Source organism: Mercurialis annua, linkage group LG6, assembly GCF_937616625.2.
Source record: "Mercurialis annua linkage group LG6, ddMerAnnu1.2, whole genome shotgun sequence".
Taxonomy (NCBI): Eukaryota; Viridiplantae; Streptophyta; class Magnoliopsida; order Malpighiales; family Euphorbiaceae; genus Mercurialis; species Mercurialis annua.
This window is the reverse complement of record NC_065575.1, coordinates 42,080,190-42,093,325: the sequence shown is the minus strand read 5'-3', so window position 1 is coordinate 42,093,325 and position 13,136 is coordinate 42,080,190. Positions and strand designations below refer to the sequence as shown.

Sequence of the window (13,136 nt, the reverse complement as noted above, 5' to 3'; positions counted from 1 at the left end):
TAAAAGGAATAAGCTATTTTCACAATTAGAAATGTTCCATTTACAATAAGCGCAAGGGGAGGCCCGAAATGCACAGCCCTTAATTTGCATTGTATCTATTTCCGTCAAGATCATGCCTTTAGCTACAAGACTGATGATCACTAAGCTAATCTTCAAAACTATACATCCAAAAAGGGTCACTATAATCAAATGAAAGATGCGTAATTGCCGATATCACATCTTCACCGCCCACAAGTCAGAAGCTGCTGTCAAAACTAAACACCTGATTTATACAGCAAAAAGAATCAGATGAAAATTAGTTGGCCTGATTTGATACTATCATCGCCTCAGATGAAGCGCCGTGGAGCAACACCAGGAGCAGAGCACAAACCACCCTTCTTTGATTCAGAATCTCTCTCTATAACACTAGCATTATCAATCTTGAGATAGGAACCAGGGAGCTTTGATAATTCATTCTCCATAATATTCCCGTTAGAAATCAGACCTCCATTCACAGAAATTTGAGCTCTTCGGTGAGCTTCAGGCAGTGTTGACTGAAGCACATCGTCGGAAATGTTAGTAGCTTTAGACTCGCAAGACGAAGCCTTCTGGTTTGACAACATTGTTCCAAGCTCAGAAACTAATTCCAGTGATTGATTAATAATATCAGCTGTATTATGCACAAAAGAATCAGGATTCTGATCAGCATTCTCGAGAATCGCACCCGATTGCCCAAAGCATTTTGTATCATTCAAATCCAGAATTGTGATGTCAGTTGTTCCATTTGAGCAGCCATCGGTGAACCGCAAACCAGATCCAGATGTAGATTCAGCAATTCCGGTGCTAGTATGAGGAGCACCAGCCTTACCAAAAGCAGTGAAATCATATTCAGTTGAGCATCTCTTGTCTGAACAATTCCGCATCTCAATTCCAGTTTGGTCACAAGCATCACATAAGGAATCAGGGGGGTTCATGGTTTGATTTCTTACATCTAGATGATTAGAAATCACACCTGATTGATCAACATATCTTTCACCATTAGCTTCATGGATGGCAGAGTCAGATATGATGGTGGAACAGCCATCGAAAACTGAACCGGGTTCCACTGCATAATTTTCGTTCATTATGTTGAATGAATCAGGTACTGCCATTTCGCCGGGCTCGTTCAAATCAAATCCTACTGAACATCTTTCATCAAAATTATCTGTCCTCTCTTTTGTTGTCTGAAAGTCCTCATGTTTAGTAGTAGAATTCAAACCTACAACAATTCAAATGAATTAAAATCACCAGTAATATAATATCCTTCAACTATTTCAATTACAATTACATGCATGAAGCCGTTCATTAAAAACAGTAGTAGGATACCTTCTGCAGGATGCAGTTTTTCTTCAGCAAACCGATGCCTCGTTAATGGTTTTTGTAACATCTCAACACCTGGGAACACCATCATGTTCATATTTCTGATTATTTGCTTATCTGATACTTCAAGGGGCTTGAAACTAAACACAGAAGTCCATGTTTCTGTCAGCTCAGATATTGCTTGTATGGCCAATTTTTCAACATTTAAAGAGCTAAGACCCTGATAACAGATTAAATAGAAGAAAGGGAATAATTAGGAAGATATAAGAAAATGTGGAAAATAAAAGCAAGTTAAATTCAACAACTTTATTTAGAAGCACAATTTCTTGAAATTGAAACATGCAGATTGACATGGAAACTATAAGATTCAAACATTACCATCACATTCAGCAACAATTATAACTTATATCCATAATTGACAAACTATAATCCTGGGCACATCGCATGCGAGTTTACAAAAAGAGTAATGTAGGAGAACCATCAAAGAAAAAGAAATCAGATGAAGCCAAAAGGCATAAGGTATAAAAAAGCCCTCGAATTTTTCTCAAAAGTACAGATCAGCCCTTTTACTTTATCTGGGCACAATTAAGCCCCCGTGTTTTTAAAATTGAATAATTAAATCCTTATTATTTTAAAATCGAACAAATAAACCCTTTTAGTTTACTTTTGGGACACTTACCCCCTCAAAGTTTTGGTAAATATTTTAAATATTAAAATTATTTTTGAACTTTTTTCCTATATGATTATGAGAGACATGTAAGCCATTAACGATTGTTTCTAATGATGTTGGATGAAAGGGGTTATTTGTTCTATTTGAAAACAAAGAGGGCTATATTATACCCAAAAACAGTAAAAAGGCTGATTTGTACTTTTGTGAAAACTACGAGGGTTTTTTGTACCTTTTGCCAAGCCAAAAATAAAATTGGTCTACATGAACTAGTTAGAGAAAAACCTAATCTTACTGATTCATGTAGAGGTTATAGAACAAAATCATTTTAGCTTGTTTATTAACGCTTCGTTGCAAAATCAGGAATGTTTCCTCAGTAATATAAATGATAGATGTTCAAATTCTAATCATAATGAGATCAAATACACAGCCAAATATATATTAATAATTCTGAGAAACATTCCAAAGAATTCCCACTTGAAAATGTGAAAATCGAGCACAAGAAAGTGCAGAAATAACCAGAAAGAAAACGAAAGTTAGCCTCGAACTAACCATTTCAATTGCATTCAAAAGCCGGCGACACATTCCTTGACGCCTGTACATGTAGCGGGTCCCAATGAATGGCATCTCTGCCAAACGATTTCCATGTATTCTATTTAAGCAGTTATCAACATCATGGTTAGTTTTTTAAATCTCCTGAAGGTAATCATATTTTTTCATAAAGAGGAAGGAAAGTAGCACACACTCAACAAACTTAACAGATTCGAACTTCGTGCAGAAAAGAAAAGAAAAAATTTACAAACAAAAATAAAGTATCGGCAGAAAATGTGCAAGCAAAGACTACAAGTCACACATAAGCTTCCACCAGGTTCAAATAAAGTCATAAAGACAGAAAAAGAAATAACTAGACCTAATTCACAGAGCCAGAATAAAAAAAAAATCTGAATGTGCGACTGGACAGTAAGACATACAGGGAATATAGATTGGGTAGATGGGGAAAATGGTTTAAGAAGCGCCAACTTCAAACGTAGAGGAGTGGTCAAAGTGATAACTGAGGCAGAAATCTTGTAAATTTGATTTCCTTGAGTTGATGAATTTTGTATTATATCAAATTTTAAAGCTAAAGGGTTTAGGTCCGACAACAATGGACTTCTTTTCCTAGGGACGGTGTTATATCACTTAGAAAAGAGGAAATAAAACATATATGTAACATGAAAATTGAATTTTGTATTTCATTAATGCTAAAGGGTTTAGGCTTGAAAACGATTGATTGCTTTTCTTACGGATGGTGTTATCAGTAAGAAAACAGAAAATAAATCGTGTATTTAACATGAAACCCCATAGCAGAATCTACCCATAGTCAACTTGAAGTTTTTATGTCCCCTTGTACAAGATCTCTCGAAAATGGGAATAGTGAGATACTGAAATGTTACATATGTAACCAGAAGATTGTTCTTTCTAGCAATGATGCAAGACCATTTCCTTTCTCCCCAAATGCAAAGTCCAAAAGGGCAAGAGCTTTTCTACGCATGCGAGCATCTATTTAGCATTAATAAACTGCTGCAAAATGCACAGGCATGAAGTAAAATACCTAATTGATGCAGCAGCAATCATTTCATCACCCCTCTCCAGAATTGCAGTGAAGAAACCACTGTAATTCAATCGTTTGAAGTTTGAACTGCATAAGAGGTTATAGAAACATCAACTGGTTGTAAAGTACTTCAGCCATCAACAACAAAAAATAGAATCAAGCATTTATTACCACAAGTCAAGAGTATGTAGAACACATTTTCAGGATGAGTGTTAGCCGCATTTTAAACTATAAATATGTAACAAACTTTATGCATGCCCACAAATTTAATACAAAAGAATTAGACGCTACCTTGTTGCATCCTGGATGCAACATATAGGAGGTGGTCCTTTACTAGTCAGTAAATAAATGATAATCCATGAGTATAAATAGACTAGCTTAAAAGCTGAAAGAAATTATAAGTCAACAAAATAATTTAAGAATGAGGATTCACATTTTCTCAAATTTAGCTGAATAAAATCTGAATCTAATGACCATTGGAACATATACAAATTTTGCTCCCTAATTTGTAGCAAGTAATATTTAAGATGACAATTCATAATTTGGACTCACCTACAGAATTATAAAATAATAATTGAAAGTTAAAATATTGTATAAAATCCCATCCACACATCTATACAGGATTGCCATACAGTCACACAGTTACAGAGCACATAATTTTAGACTTTGACATACCATATACTTGCCATCTTAAACACCCAAAATTACCATGTATACATAATTCAAGCATAATTACCCAAAATTATAGACAATGTTCCGTATCAGATTGACCCCACTTCTGTGGTCAGCCATGGGAGCAAAGCACTCGTCCATTATTTGGAATGCGACGGCCACCTTCGAATTGCAATCCACTTTCTGAGACATTCCACTGAAAGAAATATCGGAGCCAACCTTAAATCGGCGAACAAAAGTCCATGAAAATCCCTCTTCCATTTCATGTTTAACACCAAAAAGCATTTCTAGTCTCGCATATAACTGTAAACAAGGACAAACAATAAGACACTTCCTAAAGAAATGCAGATAGAATTCACAATATTCAAACCATAAGAAGCACTCAATAATTATTTTACTTAAAAGGTTCTGTGGGTGGTGCTTCACAGTAGGAATTAGTTTGACCAAGAATCAGTTTGACCAAGAATGAGAAAGGAAGCTGTGATATTAATTAGTATTCACGACATCCACATACTGCACATGTTAGAGTTTTCTATTTACGGTCAAACTTTTGTTATAGAACCCAATCAATATCTTTATCCGAAGCTTCAACATTTTCAAAATAGATAACATACCTCTTGGCATTTCTTTCCGCAGAAGATTGGATTAACATGTTCACAATTTACGATGTCCTTCTCAGGAACACAGGATAGGTGATCTACAACAGAAAAATCATGTCAATACAGTTTATCAATTTAGTAACAATGTTTCTCAAAATGCTTCAATAGTTAAAAAAGAGTATGCAAAACTCTATACATTTTTCCTGGCACAAACAACACGTAGATAGCGCATATAAAGCAGAAGCCTTATTATCATCTTCCTGACATGTACTTCCACCATTCATCCCACAAAATTTGCACAAACAAAATATGCAGTGCCAGAGCCCTGAAGGGAACTTCTGTCATTAGAACAAGAAGAAATGATTATCAATATTATTCAAGTAAAGATTATGTTATCTCTTTAGAGAACTATCATAAATCACATTCCAAAGAGGGAAATAAAGTTAAATGCTTTCACATTTTCATATAATGATGCCTGCAGAATCCTGTAGAGCCTAAACCAGACAGTCCATGATGATGGCCAATTTGGCCAGCCCTGTTTAATTGGAGTAGCATATAGAGCTGGTAGCTTGTAAGGAAGCAACCAACTTTTATAAATAGCAAGCGGATCTTACTTTATACTGATTCCGTCGCATTTATCTGCCTCACTTTGCTTTCCAGGATGTCTCAGAAAATGTCTCATTCTTCTTATTTACACTTTTTGTATTTCTTACTCCTCTTAAACCCTTTATTTGTCCAACTTTAAATCATGAATTAGAGTAAAAAAAATTAAGAATTTGATTAGTTCTGAACAAAAGTACTCTGCAGTTAGTATCTGTAGATTAAATTTCAATACAAGACAAAGGATATAAAATGGAAAAATACTAGTATTTTATTTATTATATCCTTATATTTTTTTGGGGGAAAAGCATGAGACAGAAAATGGGACAGAGGAGTAGTTTTCATGTCTTTCCTTGTTACTTCTTCTAAATAACCAATTTCAGCAACAATTGTCCATGTTACGCAAGAAACTGGCAAGGCACGATAATAACCTCCCCCTCATAACTATCATGCCATTGAAGGACTGAACAAGCTTTCAGGACTACTTCATTTTTTATAGCAAACATATAGAAAAATCTGGAGATGAACATATCAGTAATAATAGAGTAAGAAAATGAGAAACACATACTCTTATTTCTAGGCAACTTTGGTGGAATGTTGATGGACAACTGTCACAACAAATCAGGTCCCCACCATCTCCACAAATCGCACATGTATCATCATTTGGATCTTCGCCATCAAAATCAACAAAATGGTATCCTTTATGAGCAGACTCATCTTCTTTAAGCCAGGAATCAAGCAGACATTGCAAAAGTGACGATCCAGTCTCTAAATATATATTTTCGAGCGGCTGGCAAGACTTACCACCAGCATGAATCTCAAATTCTGCACCTGTAAAAGTTTTACTACAGCAGTCACACTGAATGCCATTTCTTGTAATACTACCCGTCATATTAGCTTGTGCGTTACTCTGCTTCAAATACTTCACCTTCCCATCTAGTGGGACAGTGCCCGTGTCAATCATCCAGACAAGCACAGTCCGAATTTCATTAGACTGCACATAGCCATCCTTGTTAGAATCTGAGCCATCTTGAGACATGCGTGCCCTTAGTGAGCACCGCTTTTTGCCATGTGTTTCACGTCGCTTACGACCCCTGACCGACACTGTAGTTACCCCACCTGAGGCAGCAACTGAATCATCCTCTTTGATATGTCCTGTTTTAAGTTTTTTTTTTCCCTTTAGCATCTTCTTGCTGATAGCACCCAATTTTCCTTTCTGCAACTTCATTTTTTTCTTTTTAATAGCTCCATTAGTTTCTTCACCCATCTCTCCCTGTTTCCTTTTCCCTTTCTTTTTATTTTTGTCAGACCGTACCTTAACAATTACTTTAGTTAGTATGTTAAGTTCCTCATCTGGTATTGGAGTAAATATGAAACCTGGTTTGTACAACTCTGGATCACCACCACATTTTTCATAATGATTCTTAAGCACCCGATATGCCAAGGTGACCGACCAGTGAGTCCTTCCTTCAGGATTGACATACACTGCATCGTTGTATACCCTGCCATATCTTGGCCTATACTGAATTTCCCAGCCAGCAGCCAAAAGCAATTCCACAATTTTATCTCTCACTTCCTTCCTTTCTAATCTACTGTGAGCCCTTTCCGCCGCCTTCTGTTCACTGTTGTTCCCAACAACCTTTTCACTGTAATTGTGTTTGATCATTTTCGCTTTCCGAAATTTCACATTACAATCCTCGCCAAGAATTTTGTCTCCTGATAATGAAGAATTCTTCCCCACATTGTGGTTCAAATCAAGTTTTGGAGGTCTTCCTCTTCCCCTTTTCTTTTTTCTTTGCGCACCTACCATTTTATCCTTCTTCAAATTAAGGGGTCTCCCAAGGTTGTGTTTTAATTGTCCCCTTGCTTCATTAATTAACTGATCACTCTCCTTACCGGCAGGCCAATCACTCACTGTCTCTTCCATCTCAGCCTTTAGCTTCTCAGACATATTGCACTTCTTAGCCTTGGGTGGTCTCCCACGCCTGCGCATTAACTTGTCGGTCTCTTCATTACTTTGCTGATGGCTTTCTTGACTACCAATTAGATCAATTCCTTCCTTTTCCAATTCACTCCATTTTTCCTCAAAATCATTGCCCTGCGGAACCTTGGGAGGCCTTCCACGCTTACGCGTCAGTTTTTTGCTCATTTCATGATTACACCGATGCTTCTCTTGACCAGAAGATTGATCAACCTCTCCCTTTCTGACATTATCCCAATTGTTCTGAAACTCAACATTCTCCTGAGACTCGGGAAGACTCTCACTCTTGCATTTTACTTCTTCAATTAATTTGTTATTTAACTGATGCCTCTCCTCACCAGCAGATTGTTTGATCTCTACATTTAAACTGCCACCCAAATTGTTCTGAAACTCAGCAGTTTTCAAAGACTTGGGAGGCCTCCCACGCTTACGCTGTAATTTTGGATTTACAGTATAATGCAACTGAGAACTGTCCTCGTCGTGATCCTTCTCTTCCTTTTCAACATCATTCCTCTTTTCCTTGGTCCCAACTTTCACTCTAATACTTTCTGCAGCAGAGTCATTTTCCACCTCAACCCTCTTCTCCTCGGTGGATACAACCTTCCCTCTACTCCTTTCCATAACAAAGCCATTTTCTACATCAACTATCTTTTCCTCAGGGGATACAACTTCCTCCTTATTTCTTTCCACAACAGGACCATTTTCCACCTCAACCATTTTTCCCCCGGGGGATACGACTTTCTCTTTATTACTTTCCACAACAGGACCATTTTCCACCTCAACCATTTTTCCCCCGGGGGATACGACTTTCTCTTTATTACTTTCCACAACAGGACCATTTTCCACCTCAACCATTCTTTCCTCAGGGGATACAACTTTCTCCTTATTCCTTACCACAACAGGGCTATTTTCCACCTTAACCATTATTTCATCAGGGACTACAGCTTTCTCTTTATTCCTTTCCACAACAAGGCCATTTTCCACCTCAACCATTTTTTCCTCAGGGGCTATAACTTTCTCTTTATTCCTTTCCACAATAGGGCCATTTTCCGCCTCAACCATCTTCTCTTCAGACCCCGCTTGCCCTCCACACCTTTCAGCAGCACAGAAAATGTCCACCTCGACCCTCTTCTCTTCATATGCAATTTTCCCTCTAGTCCTTTCCGCAACAGGAGCATTTTCTACCTTAAATCTCTTCTTCTCGACAAATCCAATTGTCCCTCCAGTCCTTTCTCCAACAGAGCCATTTCCTACTTCGGCCCTTGTCTCCTCGGACCCAGCTTTCCCGGTAGTCCTTTCCACAGGAGAATTATTTTCCACCTCAACCCCTGCCTCTTCAAACTTAACTTTTCCTCTAGTCCTTTCCGCAACCGAGCCACTTCTCATCTCGACTCTCTTCTCCTCAGACCCAACTTTCTTTCTAGTCCTCTCCACAACAGAGCCATTTTCCACCTCAACCCTCCTCTGCTCAGACCCAACTCTCCCTCGTGTCCTTTCCGCAACAGAACCATTTTCTACCACAGTCTGCTTCCTCTCAAACCCAACTTTTCCTCTAGTCCTTTCTGCAACAGAGCCATTTTCCACCTCAAACGAAGTCTCCCCAGACTCAACTACTCCTCTAGTCCTTTTCTCAACAATACCACCATTAACCCGACCCTTCTCATAGTTCTCCTTACCCTCAGATTTTTCTGCAGTCATTGACCGCAGTACTCTACGCACAACCTGTGGTGTACCATCCACCAGATCATCCTCCCTCAACCTATGTTTTTTCACACTACTATCCTCTCCGCTCTCTCCATTACCATCAATTCTACTTCTTTTCCTTCTATCATTACTACATTCTGCAGTTTTATCCTCCCCAATATCACTCCCTACACCACAATCCTCAAGTTTTACCTCATTAGTTTTGTCTTTCGGAGCAGTAACCGATTTCTCTACTTCAGCCCTAGACCCAACCAATTTCGGAACTTTCTCATCAGACAGTAAGCAACTTTTTTCTTCACTACTTTCAACTTCAATTTTAGCTGGCCCATTACTAGAAGGACTCTCGCTCTCGTCAGCTTTCGCCGGTAATTTACTACTGGATCGCAAGCCCCCTCTCATACCTAACAAAACAAACACAAAAAATACCAGTTTAACCACATTTTCTTCTCTTCATTACAATAATCACTAAACTCCAAAAAAAATGAATTTAATAACAAAAAATTCAGTGATCTTACTTGTTTAGAGTGTTCGAGCTGGATCTGAATAGCGTTTTAGATCAAACCCTAAGCAATAAAAAAAATCAATTAAAACACTATAAAAATCAACATCACATTAAATTAAACGGGGGTGTGATAAATATAAAAGTGAGGGTTTACCAATGCAGCAAAGAGATGAATTCTACGATCCGACGACGTCGTACAGATAAATCCAGGGGTTCACCGCCGGTACGGCCATGGGCTGCGTGTGAGTTTCGGTAATCGAAGCGGAGTTGCGGATTAGTAAAGGGTTTTAGACAAGAAAACCGAGGGATTTAAGGCTTTTCTTGGTTTTGGAGGGGTATTTTTTAATTTTGTATTTTCATTTTCGATAGCTTATTTTAGTTTGTTGAGGTTAGGATTGTCATTTTGTTTATGCTAAAGCTTTTCAATTTCCCTCCATTTGGGAAACATCCCTCCAAAATTAATCCCCCAACTTTTCTTTCTCTCTTTGAGAGTTTGAAAAACTGTTTTTTTTTTCTAATGAATCGAAAAATTGTTAAACTGCCATTTTTTAAAAAATTAAAAAATACAATTTTATTGAATATCAGATTTTATTGAGTTTGTACCCAACTCAAGGCCTCACGAAAATCCTATTACCTTCGTTGTATCGGGTTCAATCTTGCCGAGTAAACTAGCATACTTGGCCACTAAACATGTACCAATATGGTCTCGGATCATATATCCAAAAGCTCTGAAATTACCTGCATTAGCAATTGCAACATCTACGTTGCACGCAAAAAAATATGGGACTTTTTTTCCCAAGAAGAAACAGTTGGCTCGTTTCCATAAGGAATCGAGCCTAGTTTCAGCGTTCTCGCTACTCTCCGTTGGCTTAGAAAGCTACTCGACAGTTGAACCACATCTGTTGGAGAATCAAACTTCTGGTTCCGCGCCTTATTTTTGTTTTCCACATGCTCCACAATAGTTCACATAAACAGCAAAAGCATAATCTAACTCTGACATGCTATCGAACCAATTAGTAAACGGAGCATCACAGTGAGTATTACAAGAATTATAATATAAGTTCAGGCAATCCTGAGCACACGGACAATCTTGAAATACATAAGATTCAGATTCTCATTCCTCATGGCATAGAGAACATAGGATCACAGCAGCTGCATGTCTTTTAAGAATGTTATCAATAGTGTGCAAACAACATGTGAGAGCTTGCCATAGACAATTCTTAGTCAATGGTGGGTTGTTCATGCGCTAAAAACCTTTCTAGTCCACCTTTAGGATAGTGGGATCAGAGAGATGTTGTGTGTTGAAATCTTGAGAGTAGACAATTTTGACTTGCAACAATCCTTTCCAATTTTTTCTCCAAATCCGTCTAAGATTTAATGGAATCGAGTAGATAAAAGCTTTATCCCTTCATTGAAAAGGAACTCAATAATGGAAATATCCAAACACCAATCCGGAGTAATTAACTGAGAAACATAAATAACCTCAGTGACATAGGGGTTGTCCTCGTCGGGAGCCAAGGATCTGACCAAGTCATCATGGTAGAACCATCACCAATCTTGCGCGCTAAAATTCTTTACTGTGATATCCCAAACTACTAACACATTGCACCAAACATACAAAGGACTACTGCTAATTTGAGATTGAAGTAACTCGTAATGGAAAACATAGCAAGCTTTGAGAATTGAAAAAGCTAATGAAAAGGGGGAATCAAGGATTCGCCGTGTGTGTTTGGTTAGAAGAGCAAGATTGAAGTCATGCAGGTTACGAAACTGATCCCACCCAGATACTTTGGGAAGAACAATTTCTCCCAACTCTGCCAAATAATGCCTATATTACTACTTCCTAAATTTTTCCATTAAAAACGAGATATCATCTTCTCCATGTCCTCATGAAACTACGTGGGAAATAAAAAACCCCCATAGCATGACTTGATAAGAATTTTCTTGCCTACTTTGGATAAAAAAATTCATTACAAGACTCGGGAGGAGGGACACGGTCGGGTTCAATCGAATTCCGATAGAAAATATAAGACTTCATTATCGAATCAAGCTTAATGATATGAGCTTTAAGAAGAAAAACAATATTCATTAACGGAGAGGGAGAATCATTAAGCGGTGGAAACGGGTCACTGAGAGACACCGCTCCAACGACACACACAATGCGAGTCAACCTATTATGATCACACTATTCGAATCATCCTCTGTAATACTAAGGAGTACATCAGTGAAAAACAAACCACTTTGCACCTTAATATCGTTCATAGCAGGCTAATAATCACTCATGATCCATTTTGGGTTCGATCGCAAAATCCTCTGATGTTTAAAAACAATTAGTAAACCCCTTGATTTTTGTGGCGGCGGTCGCTAAACCCGTGAGTGACTAAACGCCGGTTTTTTCATATTTCACTAACGTGGCACGCAATTACTCCTTCTGACACTAAAAGGTTGCGCATGTCCCCTGCATGCATGTCTAACATGTGTCGACTTGTGTCAGTTGACTTTTTTTTGAAAAAAATAAATTAAACTAACAAAAAAAGATTTTTTTAGATTTTTTCAACCTTGCCCTAATTCTTTTTACCTTATCCTCTCTTATACTCCTTCTCTCTTCTCATTTTTCATCACTCGCATTCCATCGTGTTCCTATTCTTCTTCCCTCTTCTGATTTTTTCTTCTTCTTTCTTGCCCCTTTTCTATAATTTTGGGTAATTATGCTTGAATTATGCATACAAGAAGAATAATTACATTTTCCAAATCCAGAAAGCATTGATAACCCACCGTAAGAACCACCACAATAGAGTTAACAAAAAAGAAACCTCTGCAATCATCATCAGCTCCAGAAACATAGTCTGATGCTTGTTGAGAAACAACTCGATATTGAAAGAACACAGCCCCAATTTTGATAAATTGCATAACATAATAAGGTCCCAATCAAACTAGTTGTTCCCGTTAAAAAAAACATATAGCTCCAATCTCTTTTTAGGAAAAAAAATTAACAAAATCTAAATTTATATGTGCTACAAAAGCACATAAATTAAACTAAAACAGACGCTAGGAGCTTATCTAAAAATGTGAAAAACGACAAACTGAATGTTATTAATATAATTAAGATAAGCAATCCATTTTAATTTTAATTTTCACGGGATTTACCAATCTCTTCTCTTGAATAAATTCACAACATAAAATGAGTCACATTCGAGCCAAATATAAATAGTGTCATATATATAAATAGAAAAATATATTTCTAATATTGATACACTTTCATCATTTATCTTTGAAATTGTGTCCTTCTCCTTAAAACTTCCATGCACCACATACTGCAACATTAAAATGAACAATGAAAATCATTAGTTTTATCTCAATCCTTACTGTCTCAGCACAAATAATGAATAACCATAAAACAACACAACAAATACATAATTAGATGTGAGAAAATGGAAAAAGAGAAACAATTTAAGAAAGACTATTTAAAAGTTCGATACTGG

At 37.3% G+C, this 13,136-nt stretch overlaps 1 protein-coding gene across 1 annotated transcript; it reads right to left on the bottom strand.

Moving 5' to 3' along the window:
- LOC126653414 (uncharacterized) lies at positions 1 to 10,008 on the bottom strand. Its single transcript, XM_050347306.1, has 10 exons — positions 9,809 to 10,008; positions 9,668 to 9,715; positions 6,036 to 9,553; positions 5,064 to 5,205; positions 4,883 to 4,965; positions 4,333 to 4,571; positions 3,597 to 3,683; positions 2,558 to 2,657; positions 1,345 to 1,558; positions 1 to 1,237 (listed from the first exon to the last, which is right to left on the bottom strand). The coding sequence occupies exons 3-10, from the start codon at positions 9,549 to 9,551 to the stop codon at positions 327 to 329; spliced, it is 5,292 nt and encodes a 1,763-aa protein (XP_050203263.1). The 5' UTR covers positions 9,552 to 9,553; positions 9,668 to 9,715; positions 9,809 to 10,008; the 3' UTR covers positions 1 to 326.
- Between the last annotated feature and the right edge of the window lie 3,128 nt (positions 10,009 to 13,136).